Source organism: Tursiops truncatus, chromosome 3 (genome assembly GCF_011762595.2).
Source record: "Tursiops truncatus isolate mTurTru1 chromosome 3, mTurTru1.mat.Y, whole genome shotgun sequence".
NCBI classification, from domain to species: Eukaryota; Metazoa; Chordata; class Mammalia; order Artiodactyla; family Delphinidae; genus Tursiops; species Tursiops truncatus.
The window spans coordinates 56,114,687-56,137,538 of NC_047036.1; the positions used below are offsets into that span (position 1 = coordinate 56,114,687).

At 43.4% G+C, this 22,852-nt stretch overlaps 1 protein-coding gene across 1 annotated transcript in view; it reads left to right on the plus strand.

The window, feature by feature from the left end:
- Nucleotides 1-392: 392 nt before the first annotated feature.
- MAP1B (microtubule associated protein 1B) overlaps nt 393-22,852 on the plus strand; it is a 94,035-nt gene continuing 71,575 nt past the window's right edge. The window contains exons 1-2 of the mRNA XM_019929877.3: nt 393-730; nt 9,365-9,466. Of these exons, the coding sequence (XP_019785436.1) occupies nt 547-730; nt 9,365-9,466 (286 nt within the window). The 5' untranslated portion in view covers nt 393-546. The remainder of the gene's footprint in view (nt 731-9,364; nt 9,467-22,852) is intronic.

Genomic DNA, 22,852 nt, shown 5'->3' on the forward strand with positions numbered 1-22,852 from the left:
CAACTCTGAAAACGGAAACACATCCCATTCTCCTGCACCAGCGGGGTGAGGGTTTGCAGCGGGCGGTGGGTGTGGTGTGGGGTGTAGGTTGGGAGTGTTTTCCCCCCTTAGAGTCCTCCTGCCACTTGACTCGCGGCCCTGCCCTGACCATTGTCCGCACATCTCGTCCCTCCAGCTTCCGGGCCGCGGGCGAGATGATTTGCTGCAGATGACATCAGCTCTGGGCCAACGGCTGGAAGAGCGGAGGCAGCCACCCCGTGAGGATGTGCCGGGTGGTCCTTGCCTCCTCCTCTTCCTCCTCCTCCCCGGTTCCCTGCCTAGTCTCCATATAAGAGGCGCCGCCTCCCCGCCCTCTCTCACTCCCCACTCCTCTCCGCCGCGCGCTCTAGGAGAGGGCGGAGGGGGAGGTGGCGCGCAGCGCCAGGAGGAGGGGAGACGCAGGGGGCGGAGCGGAGACTGCACCTTCGGAGATAATCCTTTCTCCTGCCGCAGAGGAGAGGAGCGGCCGGAGCGCGGCACTTCGCCGAGGCATAGCAAGCCGGCAGGATGGCGACCGTGGTGGTGGAAGCCACCGAGCCTGAGCCGTCCGGCAGCATCGTCAGCCCGGCGGCGACCACCTCGCCCAGCCTGTCGCATCGCTTCCTCGACAGCAAGTTCTACCTGCTGGTGGTCGTCGGCGAGATTGTGACCGAGGAGCACCTGCGACGCGCCATCGGCAACATCGAACTCGGTAAGAGGCCCTGCGCCCCGAGGGGACGCGTTTGGGGAGACGCGCAAACGCGACCCCACCCAGGGCGCGACGGCCACCTTTCTCCTCCGGCACACCCCGCGCCCATGTCTTTCCCCGCTACTTCCCGCACTCGGTCCAGACTCTTTTTTTCTGGGCTCATTTCGGAGAATAATTCGAATTATCAGATTTGAGACGCAGTGGGAGAGCCTCCTAATCTTGACGGATCCGTTACCAGGCTGGGTCGGCAGATCCCAGCTGGCTACCGCCTCTCCCGCTAAATGAGATGCAGGTGTCAAAGGGGCAGAGGCCACAATAAAGCCGCAACCGCAGGAAACCAAAGGTGGGGGGGGGGCGCTGATGCGGCCACTCCTTTCAGCCCCCCTCTCACCCCCGCAAAATGCTGGGATTGCCCCTCGCCGGCAGACCCCAGGCTTAAGTACCATGTGCCAGGGCTCTCGTGGGAATCATTCCCACCACAAACACCTCTGCCCCCAAGAAGTGCCTTTGCTGGCTTAAAACCTCCCCATCTTTTCTTTCCTTGGAATGACTAGGCTAGTCCTAGGGCCACGCCCGCTTCCCCCCCACCCCCCGAGATGCGGAGATGGAGAACCGCCTGCGCCTCCTTCCCAGGAGGCGCCTGCCTCGCTACCGCCCCTGGGGCCTTGGTTGCAGCTTTTAGCAAGGACAATGGGACCCCCAAGTTGTGGGGTGGGGCTTCTTTTAAAAGTCTCGGCTTCGGGAGTGATGGCTTAGGGAGGGGGACGGCGGGAGGCCCGCGGGTAGGGCCGGCGCCTCGCCCGGTGCGCGCACTACTGGCGCGCCCTGCAGAGGCCGAATAGCGGTTTGCCTGGAACCCTGGGCGGGGCCGTGAGGGTCCGGCGGGCGCAGCCTCGGGCGAGCGGACCGACCCGCCCCGCAGCCCCACCCGGGCTGCCGCAGTGCCCCCGCCCGCCGCACCTGCCCCCCGCACTGCGGCGCCCCCGAGTGGGCGCGGCTGGCCGGGAGTGCGCTCCGCCAGGGCTTGGGGGTGCTACCTGCCCCCACCTCTCCCCACCCCGGCTTTGTTGCGCTCGAAGTCCCTGGGTAGGCAGTCTGTCCTCTGCCTTTCCCTTTACCCCCGGCGTCCCAGACCTCCCCTCGCCCTGACAGAGGTCGCTACTCCCTCCCCAGGCCCAGCCAGCGCTCTATTCTCTCGGGGTGGTGCTGAAGCGGTTCTGCCCGGAGACACCGGCTGGTGGGCGTGGTGCAGTCCGCACTGCGGTCTCTACGGCAGCCCGAGGCGGACAAAGGGCGTTCACGCAGCCCTCGCTCCCCGCGCCCGCCCCCACCCCATAAATTTAAGAAGAGAGAAAAACCTTGTTTTAGATGAAAAAAAAAATAAACGCTAGTAGTCTGCCTCTGCATTTGGAAACGGTCGCCTGTCCCCAGAACAAAAGGCTGCAGGGTGGGGGCTGGAGTTGCAGACCTGGTTCTTTTGTTTAACTTTAAAAGCACTGATGTTCCCTTTCAGATTAAAAAAAAAAAAGAAAGAAAAAAGAAAAAGTGAGCAACAAGCAGTCTTGTTATTTTCTTCGGAAAACAATATTTAAGATATAGGATATGTCAATAGTGAAATGCCTCATTTGAGCATCTCAATAACGCTTTATTTTCAAACTACAGCCCTTTAATCTGATCTGTACTAATTTAGTTTATTTGCACATTTTCTCCTTGGAAGATTTCACACGTACTGATTTTGGGTGTGGCTACTGTATGAATCAATGACTTTGTATTTTTTAAAAAATATTATTTGTCAGCACCTTTGCTGGGAAGCAATAATACATCAGGAAGTGTTTTTCTATCTATAAAAGGTTCATAACCACCCGATGCAGTGCGAGGAGAGGGACCACCATCCCCATTTTGGAGATGGGGGGCCCAGAGAGGCAGGAAGGATAAAGGGACCAGCTCAAGGTGACACCACTCATAAGTGACAGAGGTGCCAGCACTGCAGCATCACTGGTTTTCTGGCCCTGTCATGATGTTAGTGCAGGACAAGCTAACATCAGGGAGATCAAACAGCAATTTTCAGAGCTTGCCTTTATACAAAGGCAATAGTCATCCACTTGTGGGCAGCGCCCCATGCAGGGAGGTGGTTCAGCAGTCACCTTCCATGTAATTATATTCCTGCTTTGTTACTCTGCTGATATCCTTTTAGTGCCCCGTTTCTCAGGGGGTTTATTCAAGCTGCTTCTGTTTGAGGGTAAACTAGAGGCATTCAAGTATCGCTGTGAAGTGCTCTCTACTGTGTTTTACACTGCTAGCACGTAGTGATAATATTCAGATTTGTCTTCCTGTCTTTTAAAAAAAATTTTTTTATTGATGTATTATATAGAGAGGAAAAGGCACAAATCATAAATGAGGAGCTTGGTGAATTTTCACAAAACGACATACCTGTATGATCCTGATCAAGAAGCAGACATTACTGGAATCCCAGAAGCCCCCTCAGGTTTCCTTTTCAGTCAGCATGCCTTCCTGATTTTTTTTTTTTCCTTTTTTGCGGTACACGGACCTCTCACTGTTGTGGCCTCTCCCATTGCGGAGCACAAGCTCCAGCCGCGCAGGCTCAGCACCCATGGCTCACGGGCCCAGCCACTGCATGGCATGTGGGATCTTCCTGGACCGAGGCACGAACCCGTGTCTCCTGCATCAGCAGGTGGACTCTCAACCACTGCGCCACCAGGGAAGCCCGTCTTCCAGATTTTGAATTCCCTGATTCAGTCAGGTTTTTGCAGGTACCTCTGAAATGGCAGTATTGATCCCATTAAGAATCAACCAAGTGAGTGAGCAGAGCCATTTCCTAACGCACAGTAACAGATGCTGCTTTTCCTCTGGAGATCACTCTCTTGGGTCCTGGGGTCTCGGATGCAGATCAAGCTGCAGGGCCTTCCAGTGCTAAGTGAAAATACTGCTCCCGTAGCTTTTCCGACAGTCTGAGATGACTTAGCAACAGGGCAGGCTGGCTGTTTCCCTGTGCCGGATTCGCTGCCGCCTCAGCTTTCAGGTCCCAGCTGGACCTCCTCCAGAGGTCACTCTGATACCACGGCTGTAGTTGCTGGTGCCCATGGACCCCGTTGTGTGAAGCAAGATGGAGATGCTCCAGGGGGTTCGGCTCTGCTTGTGTGCTGCAGGCTGGGAAAGCCGTTCATCATCTGTTCCTCTTGCTTCCCATTTCCCCTCTTGCCTTAACAAAGGCTCTGTGGGTTTGGAGACCCTGGTGACTTGGATTTTTGCCATTTGATGACTTGGGCCTCTTTGGGAAGTTCAGCAAATAGGTCTATAGGAAGATGGTGGTAATGCAGTAAATCAACAGGCCTGAAACACCCCAGCATGGATGCTTAGTAAATTCTTCATGAAACCAGGTGTTACTGAACCAAACTCAGGTCTGCTCACCCTCGCACAGTAAAGCCAATCTACTGACACCAGGTTGTGGTGAAGGAAAGTGCAGCTTTATTGTAAGGTGCCAATACAAGGAGAATGGGTAGTTTGTGCTCAAAACCCTGAACTCCCCGAAGGGTTTCAGCGAAGCATTTTTAAAGGCAAGGTGAGGGAGGGCGTCCCAGCGTTTGTGATGAGCTCGTGCACAATTCTCTGGTTGACTGATGATGAGGTAACAAGGCGGTAATGGGCACTGTGTGCTCATGGTCATCAAGTAGTTAATTCCTTCCATTTGGTGGTGGTTTTAGCATCTGAAAAACAAGTCAGGAAGTAATGCATCAGAAACTAATATCTAGGTACTTCAGAGAGGAGCTAAAGCAGAGGATATAGGGGAGGGGTCTGTCCCAGGAAGGCCCCATAGGGTCCTGCTTGGTTACACAAGGAAGAGAGACCATCATTCATTTCTTCAGCTGTATTCAGAATGCATAATGGAGGGTCTGGTCATTTCTTCTCAAATTTGAAACAATAGACTTTCCTCAGACTGGTCTAGCTTTAGTTAGTTAGTTATGCAAGACTCAATGCCAAACCATTGTTGCTCCACCAACTGCTCTTTGGCACCTCTGTTGCCCCCTTCCTAATTAGTCCCCAAGAAGGACTTAACAGTCATCCCTATTTTTAGCAGAGCCTCCACTCCTCCTGTTTATTTTAGGACATGGACTACATATATCCATGCCTTGCAAAACTAATTCTATAGCCTTGTGAAAAGTTTTCTTTGCTTTAATTTTTTAAAAGAAACTAAAACATATAAAGAATACTAAGTGTCCGTTTAATGTTTTCAATTACTGTTAAAGAGTTTAACTTTCCTCTAGTTAACATTGGGAATCAGCGGGATTTGTTCATAATAAGATAGATGTGTGTAACATCTAATGTCCTGGATTTTTAGATGTAAGTTTCGCTAACTACAGTGTTTCTGATGTCATTTATTGAATGTTTTTAGTCTAAGATGGTTAAGAGAATTAACCCAGGAAAGATTTGGGGTTTCATTTCCATTTTGTTTCAACAGGAAAACAACAACAACATGGTGGGAATTAAAAGAAATGTTGGGGACTGTTAAATTGATTATATTCATCTTCATACGTTTCAAAGTCAAAAGGCAGATGCCTTCTGCTTGCGCTGCTTAATTGGTATTACCTACTAAGGGTTCTTTGATCCATGCTGAAATATAAGCCAGACACTAAACTAAGGTCATTAAATTGATGAGTCATTATTAACCTTCTCTAAAGGCTTACTTTTTAAATAAGTTCTCACTTTTAGGCCAATAAATAAATTATTATAAATCACTTCTTTTGCTTGCTTCTAATGTGAAGTGCTAGCCAAGACCTCAATTATTTATCATCAATGCTTTGAAACGAAGAACTCTGTAAGATACTGTCTGCATTACACATAACATATAAATTATGAACGTCAAATTGTTGGCTTAAAACAAAAGGAAAAAAGCAAATTGAAGGTTAGGTCAAGGGAAAAAATAGGAAAACTTTTCTCTAGGAAAGAAAACCTTATGGAATTTAGCATTTCCTTTGTTTTAATTGTTTCTTTATGATTCAAATCTGACTTCAGATCACGTTTTAGCATAGTTTTGAAAATAGAATCTTATGGTTATAGTTTAGTAATAATTTAGGATCTTGGGCAAAAAATATTCAAAGTCTGTTTCTGAGAGGGAGCAACTAAAGCTCATGGAAGAAAACCAAGTTGCTCAAATAGCAGTCAGATAGAATCCGTGTACCATTTCAGCACACAATGCATGGTCATTTCTTTCTGCTTTCTTCAATCTATTTATTTCAGGATATAGATTTTCGCCTTTAAATGAGAGGCGTTTTTAAAAAATTGTTGGTTTTATTAAATAATCCTGCAAAATGCTTGCATGATCAGTAAACCTGGCAAGATCTAACCTATGTAAAATAAGGCGACCTGGTTCTTCCTTATTGTTCACCCTGACTTGTCCTGTGATACCCACCCCCCAACAATACACACACACACACACACACACACACCCTTTTCTTTTCTCCTTTTTTCATCTGTCAACTTTATGTGCACTTTAGCCTCCCCTTGTGCACTGCCACCCCTGGAATCAGAGAACTGAGATGGAAATCCATGATCCTTTGTTCCCGCCTGGTCATCAGGCTACACATAGACAGTGATGGTACTTGCTTCCAGGGCTGGAAGATAGTGCCAGGTTAGGCAGGGGTGTTCTCAGGATGCCTAGCCATAGGCTAGCTGCCCACGGGTAACAGATGTTCTCTGGGCCCAGTTTAAAAAGTGGAGGTTGATCTCCTCCAACTGGTGGGGTTGTTTTGTCCCCACCTGGGTAAGCCTGTAAGGGCACAGTCATGATAGAGTTTGCTGGAGAAGCAGAGGCCCAGGGAAGAGCTTGACCCGGCGTGGACTGGGGGATAGTCAGAAAAAGGGCCAGGAAATTCCATGGCTTTTCTACTGCCCACTGGAAACCAGGATGACCTGCTTCTGAAAGCCTCTTCAGACCTTCTTTACCAGCACCCCACTATCCCCTCCAGCCATGAACTCAGGGAGGGGACTATGTGAGAAGAGCCAAAGAAGACATTTTTTTGTCCTGTGAGCTTTAGAGAGGCCACTGCTGGCTTCCTCTTAGGCACAAAGGAGCGATATATAAACTAAGTGCAATATGAATCTTCATTGAGAAGCAGTATTTCCCTTGACTAACATTATCCAGTAGAAGGTACAAGGTAATTACACAGTCTTTTCTTTCTAAAATTGGTATAGAAAGTGGCTTGGTTCCAAAATTTTCCTTTCCAACTAAAATTACTAGTAAATCCATTGTAACCTTTATTTTATAAGTGGTAGTAGTGATGATGCATCGTTAAGATGTAATTTGGCTGGAAATTGCTCCCTTGAAAAGAGAATCCTGAATTTTTAATTTCACTGGGAGTATAAGTTACATTATCAGCTGTTTGCTAATGTAACTTAAAAATTACTAAATGGTTTTTCTACTGTTTCATACTTTTTCCATTGCTGAATTACAAATCATACAACCAGGAGTTTATGAAATAAAAAGCAAATGTTTAACTGCATGTGTCATGACATTGAAGTTAATTGAAGCCAAGGGAAAAATGGCAAACAACAATCTAAGAACAAGTCTATGTATAACTCTAGATGAAGCCATTCAAATAATGTAGCAATTTAGACATTTCTTAGAACAAAGGCAGAAAAATTATGCAAATTTAATTTTAATACATGTGTTCATTATTAACTTTATTGACCCTACTTGACAAGCCTGAAGGCAAAGTGGAGCTCAGACCTGGAGCACAGATAATCCAGTCACCAATTTCCAATTAAGCAGCTCAGACAGGAGCTCGATGATTTTCCATGCTAGCCGAATACATAGTATATATACGTGGAAGTAAAATACTCTGATGAATTCAGGCCTCTCGACCTGTCACGCTTTCTGTGAAACAAACAAAAACCCATGTATCATTTCTGCACGGAAAAGATCTGCAAAATCACAACATGCCTTTCTTGTTAAAATTTAAATACTCCATTAGCACAAATGCAAACTGAGGCTGTTAATGTTTCCAGGGAGACCCATAAAATTCTCCCTTGTAATTTAGCCTCTCTTTAGGAATGTTAACTCTTGCACACCTGAATTCTTCCCAAAGATTGTATGAGAAATTTCTCCCTCTATGTAGCAGATGTACATCTATTTGAAAATATTTCTCATATTCGTAAAGATGTTTGGTGTGTCATCTGAAGATATTTTAGATGTGTAGTCAACTCAGTTTCCAGAATCTTTGTTGTGTGTGTGTGTGTGTGTGTGTGTATCTACCTTCATTCTTTGCAAGACAGGAAAACTGAACAAGATTTAAATGGGGGTAAATGCACGTATGCCTTAAGGATTTGAGAGGTGTGTTTAAATAACACACTGCCATTTATACTTCCAAGTCTGTATGCATGACTAATGACCAGAAAAAATGATTAAATGACCAAGTGTTTATTTAGAGATAGTTCACCTGTGTGGTACCCCTAGACGTTCAAGTCCCTGCCTTTAGTAGATAGGCAATAATGATAGTTGTTCCAGAGGTTTGTTTCCGGCAATGGAGGATGCTCCATGCAGGGGTACAATCTAGGATACTACCTACATAATGGCTCTACCATGAGCCGTCTATTTGGGAAGATATAAAAATACATGAAAAACAAACACACGCTCCCAGTTCTGTGGTTCCCCAATTTTGCCTGGCCTGCTTCCCAGGACTCCCACCTCTGCTGTACCCTTTAGCCATCTCTCTTGGAAGGTCAGGAGAGAGGAAGGAGGAAGAGATGAGGGAGGTAGGGTGTCAGCACTCCTTACCCTCGTATTCCCCTCACCCCAGCTTCCAGTCTTGTGAACAGAAGCCTGAACTTTTGTGGGAATAGACAGTTCATGGCCCTCAACTCTGTAGAAGTTTTATACAGTATAAAAAGTTGCCACATTTCTTTGCCTCTGGATAAGAAAATTCAGGACAACTAACAATTGTGAATGAAAGAGCTGTCTGCCAAGCCAGTCAGGTAAATGCCTGGGAGGACAGAGAGGCCACGTCTTTTAAGATTGAGATCCAGCTTTCTTAGTAAAGATCACACAAATTTTGATTGATATCTAGGGGTTGAGAAATCAAGGTCAAAAATGGGAGGGGTAAAGAAAAGTTACCAGATACACAAAATGCATATGCACACTGCAAAAACCTTTAAAAACAGAGCCCTGGACTTGAATGCCAGCCTCCATATCTCTGCTTCCCCACCCTCATTCTACATTTTCTAGCCACGTACAAGCGGACCATGGGAAAGCTAGCAATTGTCTGGTAGCCCCCTAACTGCTACAGGCTCACCATCTTCCTGTCCTTTCTACTCCCACCCTGGAGTAAAGCCTGTCATTTTCCTAATAACTGTTTTCCTTTACTCTTCCAGAAGAGCTGCATTTACATTTTATGAGGGGCAGGAGTTCAGTCCACACTGCTAGTTATCCTTCCCCTGTGGCCTGGTGGAGAGACTTCCCCGGCCCTCCCGTTTTGTGGGCATCCACTGCTGGTCACCACGCTCTTCAGGAAAGGAGTTTCCACATCCTTCCTTAAAGCTTGAGAAATGCTACCGTGATGTTTTCCAAACCACTTCGAAATGAGTAACTGGAGATCTGTCATCTGTCTTCCTTTCCTTCCTTAGGAATCCGATCATGGGACACAAACCTGATCGAATGCAACCTGGATCAAGAACTGAAACTTTTTGTATCCCGACACTCTGCAAGATTCTCTCCTGAAGTTCCAGGTGAGGCTTAGTTAAGTATTAGTCAAGGTAGAATTTGAAAGGAGGAGAAACAGGCCATTGGCTGGAAAGCTTTGCCTGGGGCATGGAAAAGATTTCCTCTTATTGCTAAAGGATTCTTTGTGTTTGTTATTATCAACTAGGTTAGCAAGAAGCCATATTTTAGGAAGGTGAGCTAACTCTTAAGTTGTCACTGTGTGGGTTTCCATTTTGTGGAGTCTTAAAAGTTTTTAAGTTCTAGGGTAAATTTAAAAAATTTTTTTCGTATTTATCTCACTGTACTCTGAGCTTAAGGGTTTGTAAACTATTTAAATGTTAATTTTACTCACATGAAGTTATGAATACAAATTGGATGCTCCCAGAATTTCATAACTGCCCTTCCCTCTCAAGAAAATGAAATATTTGCTTTACTGCATTTTCTATCTGAATGAAATACACATTATCATTTTCGTCATTGCATTATCACCTACTTTTCTTAGTGTGGGTAAAAGAGTCTGAAATTCCAAACTACTGTTAAAATAGCCTTTCTTTCAGAGATGAAAAGAATACTACAGAATAATTAAAGGTAAGGACACAAACATTTGTCATTTATGAAGATGCTGCCGCTAACTAGCCGCTTCACTGGGGATGTAGTCTACCTGTGCCTCTAGGCCTGGGGATGTAGGCAGACTCACCCACCTTGTCTTCCTCATGTGGGCTGTGACCCATACTTCTCCCACTTAGTCACATTTGAGGATTATGAACAGAGTTACTTGCCCATAAAGACTCTAAACCTGGGGTGTGTTTTTCAATAGCTCTGTCATTGATCTATCACGTACTGTTTTGCATTTTATTTCTTAAATACCACCTAAATTTTACGTAAAAGAGAGAACACCCTTTTCTGTTTACATGATTTTGTTGTATGATTGCAAATTTTGTTGGCGTTGATAAAAAACCAGCAAGGAGGTTCAGCCTTTTTTTTTTTAATCTTTTTTTTTTTTTTGCGGTATGCGGGCCTCTCACTGTTGTGGCCTCTCCCGTCGTGGAGCACAGGCTCTGGACGTGCAGGCTCAGCGGCCATGGCTCACAGGCCCGGCCGCTCCACGGCATGTGGGATCTTCCCGGACCGGGGCACGAACCCGTGTCCCCTACATCGCAGGCGGACTCTCAACCACTGCGCCACCAGGGAAGCCCGGTTCAGCCTTTTTGACTGATTACATCGTTGTACATACTTGTACGTAGCCTTGTACATACTGAGATTGGAAATCACTTACAGACCGTCAGTGCCTTCATGCATCACACTTGGCTACAGCAGTATGCCCGTGAGACTGGGATAGTTCTTCTCTTTGAGTTTGCTATTAGAATAAAATCCCTTACTTTTCAGTTATCAAATGAATTGTAGCTTTCAAGCATGGAGTTGAGTAAATGTGTTCAGAAAAACTTAGCAAGAACTGGTTCATTAAAAGTTAAACTTGCTGTAAAGCCATGTGAAAATCAGCTCTGTAGCTTTGCGTCGAGCAAAAAGAATGATCCAGAGACTATCAGACAGCGCATGATTTGCTGAAGTAAAGGTACAGTATATGGTTGTTTCTCTCGTTGTTATGTTGCATTTTTATGTCTTGCACATTTCTGTGACTTTTGAATTCATCTCACGAAAAGAAAAATAAGGGAAGTACCCTTTTCGAACAAGTATGTTTCAAAATGTAAAATTCAAGCTTTTATCCTTTCTCTGTAGGTTGTTCTGGCTTTCTTGCTATGACTTTTTTTTTTTTTTTTTTTGGTAAATGAATCCTGTGATTTGCATTGTGTTCCTTCATCCTTGTATTTGACTTTATAGAATGACAGTATATTGTGAAATGAAAGGCTGCAAGAATTGCTAAAGAATTAACCATTTTTGAACCAGGGACCTAGTATGACTCTTGTGGACTAAGGAAGGTCAGGTCCCCCCACAAACCACTACCATGGGCTCATGTAGCCCATTCTCCCTTCTTTTCCTGCTGTCACCCACAGTAAAGGTTGGTTACCGACCTAGTTGTAGCAGTGCTGTGCTAGGCTCTGTGTCTAGACATTGGCGCCTGGACACGCAGCACCCTCCCATTCTTGCCAGGTCCAGGAAGAGGTTATGAGCTTCCTTCCCCAGCCTAAGAGTGCAGCTGTGCGGGGCTGGGCCTGCGCTCTGAGAACCGAGCATCCAGAATGCCGCCATGGGGGTGAGGCCCTGTGTGGGAAGCATTCAGAGCGGGGTGAAGGTTTCTAACCAAGACTACAGCAGAGGTTAAAAGCACACGTCAGATTCAGTTCAGGTAAGTAAGGGTGTTTTAGAGAGAAGAGATGTTACGTTAGAGGATGAGGGTGCCAGATTGGGTAAGCGGAGATCGTAGGGTGATCGCTGGATTGGACCCAAAGAAGTCTTTAGCTTTTCCTGGACGAACTGAAGGGTTTTATGGGAACATTTGAGATCTGTTTTTTAAGTGGCTCCAAATCTAGTGTGTCTTCCCCACTCCCTGATAGTCTGTAGAAGCGAATGCCTGCACCTCAGGCCCCTAAAATGGAGTCAGCGGAACCTCTGCATTTAGAGTTTCAAGAGTCTGAGTTAACTTAGAGGCAAGGAACGAGATGAAGGTTGAATCCTCTAAAAAAATAAAGCTGTCCCTTCAGCCAATTAAAAAATACCTAAATAGCACCTACAGTGTGCCAGGCCGTGTGGGGTGGGGAAGGTGAACACAGTGATGAACAAGAAAAACACAGCCACTGCTCTGCTTACTCTTGTCTTCTTGTGAGAAGAGTAGGCATTTAACAGTCATATACAGACTAGCATCAACTCTAGCACCCTGCATCAAATCCAGACAGTTTTTTTGTTTTGCTTAGGCTGGCAGAGTTTTAATAAAATATTCATTGCCCTCCCTGATGACACAAGTATAGGGGCACTCAGAATCTGTAGAGATTTGGTCCAGGACTCCTGTGGGTACCAAATCCGATGAATTCTCAAGTCCCTTATATGAAATGGCATGATGTTTACGTATAACCTACGCACATCCTCTCATATACTTTAAATCAGCTCTAGGTTACTTATAATACAATGTACAATACCTAAAAGCCATGTAGATAGTTGCCAGCCTGTGGCAAATTCAAGTTTTGCATCTTGGAACTTTCTGGAATTAAAAGTATTTTCAACCCTTGGTTGGTTGAACCTGCAGATGTGGGACCCGCAGCTATGGAGGGCCAACTGTAGGTGAGGAGCTAGGGTTGCCCATATATCTGTTTTGCATTCATGCCACTATACCCCTGTTGCTATTTTTAAGAATTGGAGAGTCCTTATAAAAGACTGGTGACAGCCTCAAACGCAGCTAATAGCTCATGCGAACAGCACAACCAGATTTGTCAGATTAGTTCCCTTGTACTAGTTTACGTCTTGTACTAGTTTTTAAACATGGTTTTGAGATTCAGTTGGCCTATTTCTTCAGGATTGCAGGTCTGATTGAATGGCTTAGTCATCTTGAACAAATATCCTTTGAGCAGGAAGCTGGAATATGTTGCTTTCTCTGCAGAGGTGGAGGTCATCCACTATGAATAATGAGGTGATGGGTCCCCCAGTTCCCCAGAATGTGAGCTCTGGGATCACCAAGTGCCGTCCAAGTCTGGCATGCTCGAATTCTTGGAATAGTCAGTCATCTAGGGTCATCTTACTCGCTCAAACCTGTTGCAGCATTGACTTCCTCAGTATCCTTCAGCAGATGTCTCTGTTCCCAGGGCAGATCTCTGCTGATTAGCCCTGGTGTAACACCACTCCTGGCCACATCTAAGCAGGGTTCAAGTGAGACCAGTTATCTTGAGAGAAAAGGTTATGTATTCTTTCATGAACACCCCCCAGTCTTTTCACTCAAGTCAAAGTTCAACAGTTGAGTCTTTTGAAAATAGAGGAATAGTCATATATTTCCTTATATGTACAAATTCAAATACTATTGTAAATTTTTGTTTATATATTACAGTATGTTTTTTGTACCTTAATTGTGTTGGATGAGAATCATTTTGATAAATCTTACCATGAGAGTAGAGCTAGGTTTACCATGCTGAATGGAATTTATTTCACTCTCCATTCCTGTTTGCTTCTTTCCCTAACTTAACTTTAGATCTGTCTGCCCCTAACAATAGAGAGGACTATATCCTAGGGTTCTAGAAAGTGTCCCATGATTGCCTGTGTTAGACAAACATCATTTCAAAACAACAAACAAATACAGAGCATTCCTAGGACAAGGGACACCAGAATGAAAATTAATTTCAGTCCTTTTTCCATCATTTTGCTACTTCTGCCTAGAAAAATAATTCAACATTTTTGTTAACCCAAATCCTCACCAGCAACAGAGCATGATGCAGATTCTGGGTCCTAGCTCTAAAAGTTATTTGCTGTGGGATCTCTTGACAGGTTACCTAAGCATTCTAAGCCTCAGTTTTGTTGTTTGTAACACAGAGATGATCACTTCTACCTCGTAGAGTTTTCATGAGGATCAAGTGAATTAATTTGTATAAAGATCTTGAAACAGTGCTCATCACATGGGAAAACAATAAACATAAGCTAGTATTAAAATTGTGGCCCTTGTTGAAAATCTATCAGATTTGTATATTTGGTGATTATTATTATCTAGGGGAAAGAGTGGCTTTAGATATTGGCTGACTTCCTTTTTGTCATTAAAAAATTTGTATGAAAGGTGTTTCTTGGAGAAGCAGTTGCCATCGACATTATCAGAAGGCACATAGTTGCTGGGTATGTGCAGGAGACAGCAACATGCTTTGGCTGGGTTTAGGAAGGTCCTTTGGGTGTGAGAGCGAAATGGAGGTGATGCATTAAGGTGCTGCCCCAGCAGGACCGTAGGGCAGGGTTGAAGACCATGTGCAAAGTGGTCCTGTTGCTGCCCCTCTGAGGATGCTGAGGTGGGTGAGATTGCTAGCCTGCTCTCTCGCTGTGATGATCTGTCCACGGGCGACGTCTTCTGATCCCTCCTACCCCTCGGTTCTCTCTTCTTTTCTCTCCAACCAACAAGTGACTATAGACTTTTCCAGTTTTAAGAAACTGAGATTTCTTATGGCTTATTTTCTTAGTCAACTGAATAAATAGTAGTAAGACTTTGGTACATTTACATGTTGTCACTCGTTTTATAACTCCTAGATCGCATTCACAAAAAAGCTTCATGTGGTGTGATTGACTTTGTAATGTGTATATGGGTGCTTCTGTTTAAGAATCCATGCCTTTTCTCTGGAAGGTAAATAAACCACAGATTTGTGCTGAGTGACTGCTCAAAATATCTTGCCTCAAGATTGGTTTTTGACGGAGAATTAAAATCAAGCCCTTTGAATTTAAGTCATGAGAATCCCTTTCACGTTGAAGAGTCAAGGATTTACAACATTTGCTGGTAGAATGATAAGAAAATACTAAAATGCTCTTAGAAAAGGTCTAAGAATGTTGGTACTCATCTTCTTTCTCTGTCTAGACTTGTATGTTTAGTCTGTCGTTGCACAGAATTATAGCCTAATTGTATGTGCCTAGAATACATCAACCTCTCTATAACAGCCAGTAATGAATGTGTTTTCAGCCCTGCTCCCAACCTTTAAAAGATAAAGCACACAAATACACGTTCACTTGCATTCGAGAAGCTGACGCGACCCTCAGGGATCCTGTGATTTCCGAGGGAAAGCAGATGCATTATCCCCTGTTCTCTCTCTCACGTGCACACGCACAGGTACAGGCACTTGCTCACATGCCCAGCGGGCTCATCTTTTCTCACTGCATCATCATATGAGGTTATGGCAGGAATCCTGGTCTTAGAAGAAAATGGCAAATAAAGAGCCTTAGTTTTGTTGAAGTAACCAGACCTCTGCTTAACATCCATTGAGGTCAATGCCGCCCGCCTGGGAAGGGGCCTCCCATTTTAATGCAAATCACTCGCCTTTCTCCACTCGCCCCCTGCCCTCAGCCTTCCCGGCCCCTCCAGCTTCATGCTCCACCCAAGTGCTCCCATTCACACGCTGCCCCAAACTGCCTGCTTGCCCCTCGATCCCCCGCCCCATCCGCATTCCTTTGAAACAGTGAGCGGGCCAGACTTTCCAAGGAGAAGATCCAGAATTTGGTAGTGTATGCAATACAGGCGTTAATTCCTGTGAGGTTTGCAGTTTGCTCAGCTTTGAAATTTGGCGATCCTTTATATCCATAGATCCTTACAGCGCATGTGATTTTTTTTTTTTTTCTTTTTCTGGTGCAAGTGTGGCCAGAGGAATAAAACGATGTTTCATTGCCCTTTGCAGATGCCTTCATTCCCCAGGGTTGTTAATGATGGCTCATTCGGACCACCCTAGAAATACCTATTCATCTCACTTTTTTTTCAGAGTCGGAAGGATGCTTTACTCTGCCGGCTGTAACGGCTCTCAAGCAGTTCCTAATGGGCACTGCGGGACCACTCAACATAGGCAAGCATAGGCAGGAAGGTAGCAGAAAATTGGCTGCCTGGGCCCAGTAGCCATTTTGGGGACTGTCAGTAACCCCGCCATTAAATCTCACTCGGTGCATCCCAGAACAGCTGCTACCATCGCCCACCAAGGACGGCATCTTACGCTGAATGTCAGTGCTTTTGTCGTCATTTCCAGAGACCAAAGAGAGCCCATGGTTTTTGCTAGATTTGTTGCTGGGGTGGGTGTGTATTTGTTTGTTTTTAAAGCACACCACACAGCAACCAGCAAGTACAGTCCCTTTACTTTTTACTGCCTGCTTTTTTTTTTTTTTGTAGGATGTTTTTTTCAGCATCTATGAAAACATGCTGGAAATGATGGTGGAAGATGAGGAATAAAGCATAAGCTAGTAGATTTCTTTTAAAAAAGTCAAGTAGTATTTCTGAGTGTTTAGGAATAAGCAAGGAATTTGTAAAGGGATCTATGGAAGAATTAGGTATCCCCACTGCTTATAAGTTAGTTGGGAAAATACGTCATTCACAGCTTTAAAAGACACTAACAAAGAGTGTTTCCTTAATTTAAAAACCATGTGTGTGAGAGAGACAGACACACGAGGAGGGATGTGGGGGTGGATTTAGTCAAATTCCTAAAGAAGACAAGGGGTGAGAAATGGACATCATAACAAGCATTGCATTTTGATTGTTCAACCACAGATTGAGTCACAGTGACAGAGGTTACCCAGGTACCAGCACCCCACCCCAGCCGCAACCCAAGCCTAATTAAACGCTACCCAGGCAACCATCAAGTATCTCCAAACATCATACTCCAGGGCTTACGCCTTTTGTTTTCTCCGCCACGGTCTAAGGGTAATTTCTATTGCATGTGAAGTCAGATTTCTTTGGTCCTAGAGAAATGTGAGAAAGTAAGAAGTGCCCCTGGGGACGTGCACTTAAAATTGGGCCACAGGGACTGGAGAAATTAACATAAACACAAGACGAAAATAATGTTGTTTTAATAAACTTTTCTAACCCATGTCAAAGACTTGCCTACAGTCAGGACTAGAGAGGTGACTGCTTGCAGAAAATGCAATATGAGAGTCTACATATGATTTAAAAATAAAATTATCTAATTAAAAATGAGCATTAAAAGCCTGGGGAAGGTGGCGTTCTATGAGATGTGGCTCCTTTCCGCAGTTACAGCATCGCTCATTTTAAAGACGCAAACTGAATTGCCTCTAAAAATTGCCTTATGGAGTTAATTACCTGAGGGTTTGAGATAAAATATGAACATCCCTAGGATTGCCTTGATTTGGAAAGCCCTCTAAACCTGCCCTTTGCTGGCCCTTTCTTTCCTGATCAAACTGATTTTCATTGGAGGCTGTGAGTAAGTGAGGCACAGTGGAGCATTTTGGACGAAATTCATAGATTTCCTGTTTGCATCTCCCATGGAGAGTCTGGGGCAGGGACAGCTGCTCCCCTGAGGGAGCACCGCATTTTGGTGCACCTTGTCCCTAGGATACTGCTCCATATAGACGTTGGTTTTTGGTTCCGGAGATGTCAGTCGGTGGAAATGTCACATTTGGGCAAGCTAACTTGATAGCCATAAAACTAAAGACGGCATAAATTCTGCATCTCAGGCTGATGACACTCTCTTGGTACAGAGCTCCTCAGCCATTTGGGGCAGTTGTTTTCTGCATTCTAAATTCCCATCTGGAAGTGTAGACCTGTGTAAAGAAAAAGACCAGTGAAATAGGCATGAAGACTGATTGATGGAACTCTTCCCCTTTAATGTTTGTGTGCATCCAAGACAGAGAGAGAGCGAGAGAGAGAGCGAGAGAGAGCGACAGAGAGAGAGAGAGAGAGAGAGAGAGAGATGGAGGGAGGGATACCTTATCATATTTGGAAAGGAGATAATCTTTTCATATTATGTCTTTTGAGAAGGTGTCGTAGTATCAGCCAGTCATTAAATATTTTCGTGGCAGTTCCTGGGAGCTGTTTACAATTGAGCCTGAAAATAAGATAACTAACAGAACAAGTCAGGGTATAATAACGTGTCAAATGAGAATTTTGCAGGAGAGAATCCTTCTGTAAATTTTTTTGTTCAAGCTATTTAAAAAAATATACAGGCATAAAAATATGCACTAAAATCTTATTATCTGTACAAATTGAGGCATAAATACAACAGATCTAATGTACTGGATTCCCTCTGTGATCGAGAAATTTGGATTCACACTGAATTAATTATTCCCTAGTTTGGAGCTACATTGTAAGCCCTTAAATTTAATTATGAAAAGATTGAAAGTTTTAGGATTCCTTCCCCCCTCTCTCCTCCCCTTCCCAAAAAAAAGAGCATGTGAGAACAGAACTGCCAAACTGAATGTAGAGACTTGATTTCAAAATTGTCTTCATCTTTGAGTGCTGGAAAATTATCCATTGGCAGACTCTGAAGACACTTGGGAGAGATTGTGGCAGTGAAAGGTTTTATGGAAATAAATCTGAAGTAATCGGTTCACTGCCCCGAGGCTAGAAGGGACACTTTGGAGAGAGCAGGGAGGGGACGTCTGTTGTGAGCTGCTTCCCAGGACCGCCCCCTTCCAGAGAGTCCTCGAAGCCTGACCTAGTCAGCAGCTCTGGGCCACACCTGAAATTACTGTTGCCCACGTAGCCCCCTGAAAAGTTGCTATGAGGCCTTTCCCCTTCTTGCAAAACAAAGGGGCTGGACTAGATTGGGGTATCCGAAGCTTTGTTCTGCCAACTGTTAGTTCTCTAAAATATTAATAGATAGTCAGTGGGGAGGAATGCCATGGTGAAATAAATCTGGGAACTATGGCATACTAGATCTTGTGTTTTGAGGAGCCATAAGGTATGTAACTGCGTGTAAATAAACTTGTTTAGTTTTGTATAACCGTAAATGTCCTTAACCTGTTTGACCTGTCACTTCCACCGCTGCTGTCTCCCAGGGATCTAAATTGCTCTAGAACACAATTTGGGAAAGGATGGACTAAATGACCTCTGAGTCCCTTCCAGTTTTTGTATTCCATGATTCATGGATTTTTACTAAATTGTCTCGTCTGTGAAATGTAGAAGGGAATTTGTCCTGTTCTGTGTTTAGCTTACAGTGGCTTTTAATCCAAGTTTTAAAATGTCAGTGAACAAATTTAGTTTAGAAAATCTGCCTGTCGCATCTGCTAGGATTATTAATTTTAGGGGAAGATGCACGGCTTTTTGACACTCAGGCTGATCTCCCAGTTTGGTAATTCTTGGCCCTTGGCTTTTCCCATCTGTCTTTACCTCGCAGACAGACCAAACAAGACAAAACTTAATCGTGTTTGCACGATGCCAAACACCTGCATGGAAAGTATTTCAGATGTCAAATTCTTGAGTGTTTGGTCTACATAATGCCAAATAGGAAATAGCTCCATTTTTTCCCATTAAAATTAGAATTTCCACGTTGATGTTTGGTGCTGCATTGAGCTTCAGATTAGTTACTTATTCACAGATCTTTGGAAGGAGGCTGAAGACTCAGCCTCCTGAGTTCTGGGGATCATCTGTAGGTTGAGTGTATTAAAAGTGCCAGGGACCTCGTTTGTTCTGGATAATTGAGAATGGCCTGCGTTTTAATAAGCATGATCAGCTATGCATATCTTGTCCTGTGAACCATCAATTAGCACAACACAATTTAACAAGTCAGTACATGCAGATATGAACACCTTTGGGAAGCAATGCTCAAATCAAATTATTACTGACAGTGTACAGCTTGCATGCAGGTAATCATTATCAGAAAGCCATGATTGTCCAGAAGGGAAAGTGATTTTTATGGTAATGTGTCATGTGATTGACTCTTGGTATCTGATAACCTTTGAGGTAACGATTTCAATCTGTCCTCTCCCTAATTTGATCATGTTTGCAAAAAATGTTTAGTTCACTCCCTAAGACCTATGTGTAATATTTTTACAGCAAACCTTACAGAGTGTTCTAAAACCCAAATGAAATAATCTTTGTACCAAAGACATTACTGATAATATCTCTATGGATGAGAAGACTGGTGGGCTGGTTAATCAAATATTCTACGTAATAGAGAGTTGCCAGTAATTCCTTGTGGGATTATTATTCTTTGAAAGTTTTAGAATCTAGTTATACAGCCCTTTCTTTTATGTATACCCTCAAATTTATCTAGAATTAGAATTCCTAAACCAAATTTATTTCTTTAGCTCAGGATATATTTAAACAACGTATAGAAAACATGCCCTTAGAAATCTGTTGTTCCTTTTTCCTTCCGATTATGGTGATATTTTCAGAGGGAGTTTTTAATAAATAACTATTGTACCTTTGGGGCAAATATTGGCATTTTATTGAAGCATGGGCCAAGAGAGATGCACTCACACGAGAGAACACCCTTTGTTTGCCACCTACTTGGAACCCAAGCTCAGAACAATCTAAGTGAGTCTTCCTTAGATAATTCAGGAGGAAATTCCCCTGTGCTTTGGGTCCTCATTAAAAACGCTAGTGGTAACTACACTGTCTACACAGGGGTGTGCTGATTAGAAGCAAGTTCTTGTTATTGAAATATTAATGAGCAAACCATTTATGTTGAGCTAGCCAAATGGCCACCTCAATACTAATATGATTGTGTTTCTATATAAGACATCGGATATCCCCGGTAGTTATACTGCTTTTGAAGAAGAGTTATTGGATCTAAGTATTGCAGTGGAACTCAGAACTGCGGTAGGGAAAGAAGGGGAGAGCGGAGAAAGAGACGACGGCAGTCTCCTAGGTAGCTTTACAAAATGCGACTTTGCAAAATATTTGTTAGCCCACTGCATTTACATTGTCCTGTTATATATACAACTACTACACCCCACGCCTAAGTCCTAGCCATTTTTCCTTTCTGCTTCCTATGTCTCTTGCACATGAAAACACGATTTTTTAAATAGAGAACTGTCTTCTCCATCACACCATCTCCCTCCTCATGAGCTAATAAACAGAAAAACCCAACCAAGTGGTAAAGGAAATGAGAAGTGAGATTATTTTTAAAGGCTTATGGCCTGTGCTTTTAGATGGTCTAGAATAGCTTTGGATCTGGGAATAGACAGGTTGTGTGGCTAAAATTGTGTAAACATTTCCATGCACATATGTAATTATACGTGTGTGCGTGAATGACTTTGCTTTTACATTATTTCAAAAACATCTTTCCTCTTTAAAGAAGCATTCCAAGAGCCAAGTAGATATCCGTTGATGAAAAAGTGACATTTCACGTGGGTTTACCTCCTTTACTTCCATTGTTTTGTCATCTGTATCAATCACTCAAGCCTTTTTTTTCTAATCTAATGTCATCTATTTCCCCCGTTTCTCTTTTCTTTTTCTTACCCTTTTTCCTAATATGCCCCTCTCCACTCTCCAATCACAGTTTTCTTTTCTACAGATAATGCCGGTTTGGGTTATTTTAAAACATCTGACAAGATCGTTGTCTGCTTTCTAAAGAAGCATTATATTATGTATTCGTTATACATATTATTATACTGTGTCTTATTTTCGTTTTATTGTTTTATACGTAGAACAGAGACTATGCGGAGCCTTTGGAATAACATTCCAGCATATAAATATAAATGAAATCATTTGGCAAATTGACTCACCCTGGGGTCATCTAGAAATATGATTCCATCATCAGATAGAAATTTCTGTTGTTGGGATCCTTTAGCCAGCAAATGGATTTTCTATGCTTGGTTAGCAGACTCATCAAAAATACGAAACTAGTTGTTAAAAAACAAAACAAAACAAAAAAACCCAGGCTCTAACTTACAACTTAAAAAGAAGGAAAAGAAAAAAAACCAACTAACCAAACAAAAACCTATTTCGAATGAAAAAAATGGAGACCAAAGACCTTGAGTCAAGTAATTGTAGGGCTAGATTTTTAATCTTTCAGGATTCTAACTTTTCAGAAATGGCTTTTTCCCGGTCGCAACTGAATGATAAGAGAAAAGGAATGCAATTAGGTCATAACCACAGAACTAAGGAGGCCTTAGGCTAATGTCCCTTAATAAAGAACCGTAGATCAGTGCCTGGCACGTAATACTGGCTTAGTATGTGTATGACAATGAAGAAGAGGTGTCATGGGTTTGAGAAACTATAATTAGCTCTCAGGCTTGACAAATAAGCTGCGTAAGAAATCTGAAAATTTGTAGTGATTACTTATATAGCAAACAATTTCTTTATTGCAGATTTCCTTTAAACATTGAGGTGCGGCAAAATGTTTATTTACAAACTATTGATTACTTTCAGAGACTTGGTAACCTAGAAGCTCTGGTTAAGAGCCAGTGTCTTGAGAAGCAATGGATAGAACCTTTGGAGGGTGGAGGTGAGGGATAGAAAATGTGTTCCAATCCCAGTTTTACTGCTAAGTAGATTGTGCTATTGTGGACATATTACTTAGCATTTATTAACTTCAGTTTCATTACCTCTGAGATTCCTTTTATGTTCAGTACTCTGATATAATGCCAACCCATAGTGAAAAAAGCCATTTACGTGTTAGAAAAAAATGGTTTGCCTGGAAAGTTGATAGGCATAGCCAACGTGTAGAAGCAAGATGTGTTGTTAGTATAAAGTGCTTTGGGATTCTTAGGATACAACAACTTGCTTGGTTGAACAGTGCATAAAAACATATACACTCAGTCTATTCCTTTCACATATATATTGCTTGTCTGATGGGGCTGGTCCTGTGTCAAATATTGAGGTTAACGATAATAAGCAAAATAAATAAATCCGCTCCCACATGGTCTCCCATGGAGCTCTCAGTCAAGGTAAGGAGGCAGATATTAATCAAATAGCCATGTAAATATGGATCACAATCTGTGCTAAGTACTAGGGAAGAGAAGATGGTGCTATATAAGGATATAAGAGAGGAAACTGACCTATAAGGGGAAAGTGAGAGAACTGTAGAGCTGAGATGCGTGATGAATGCTTTTTATTTTATAAA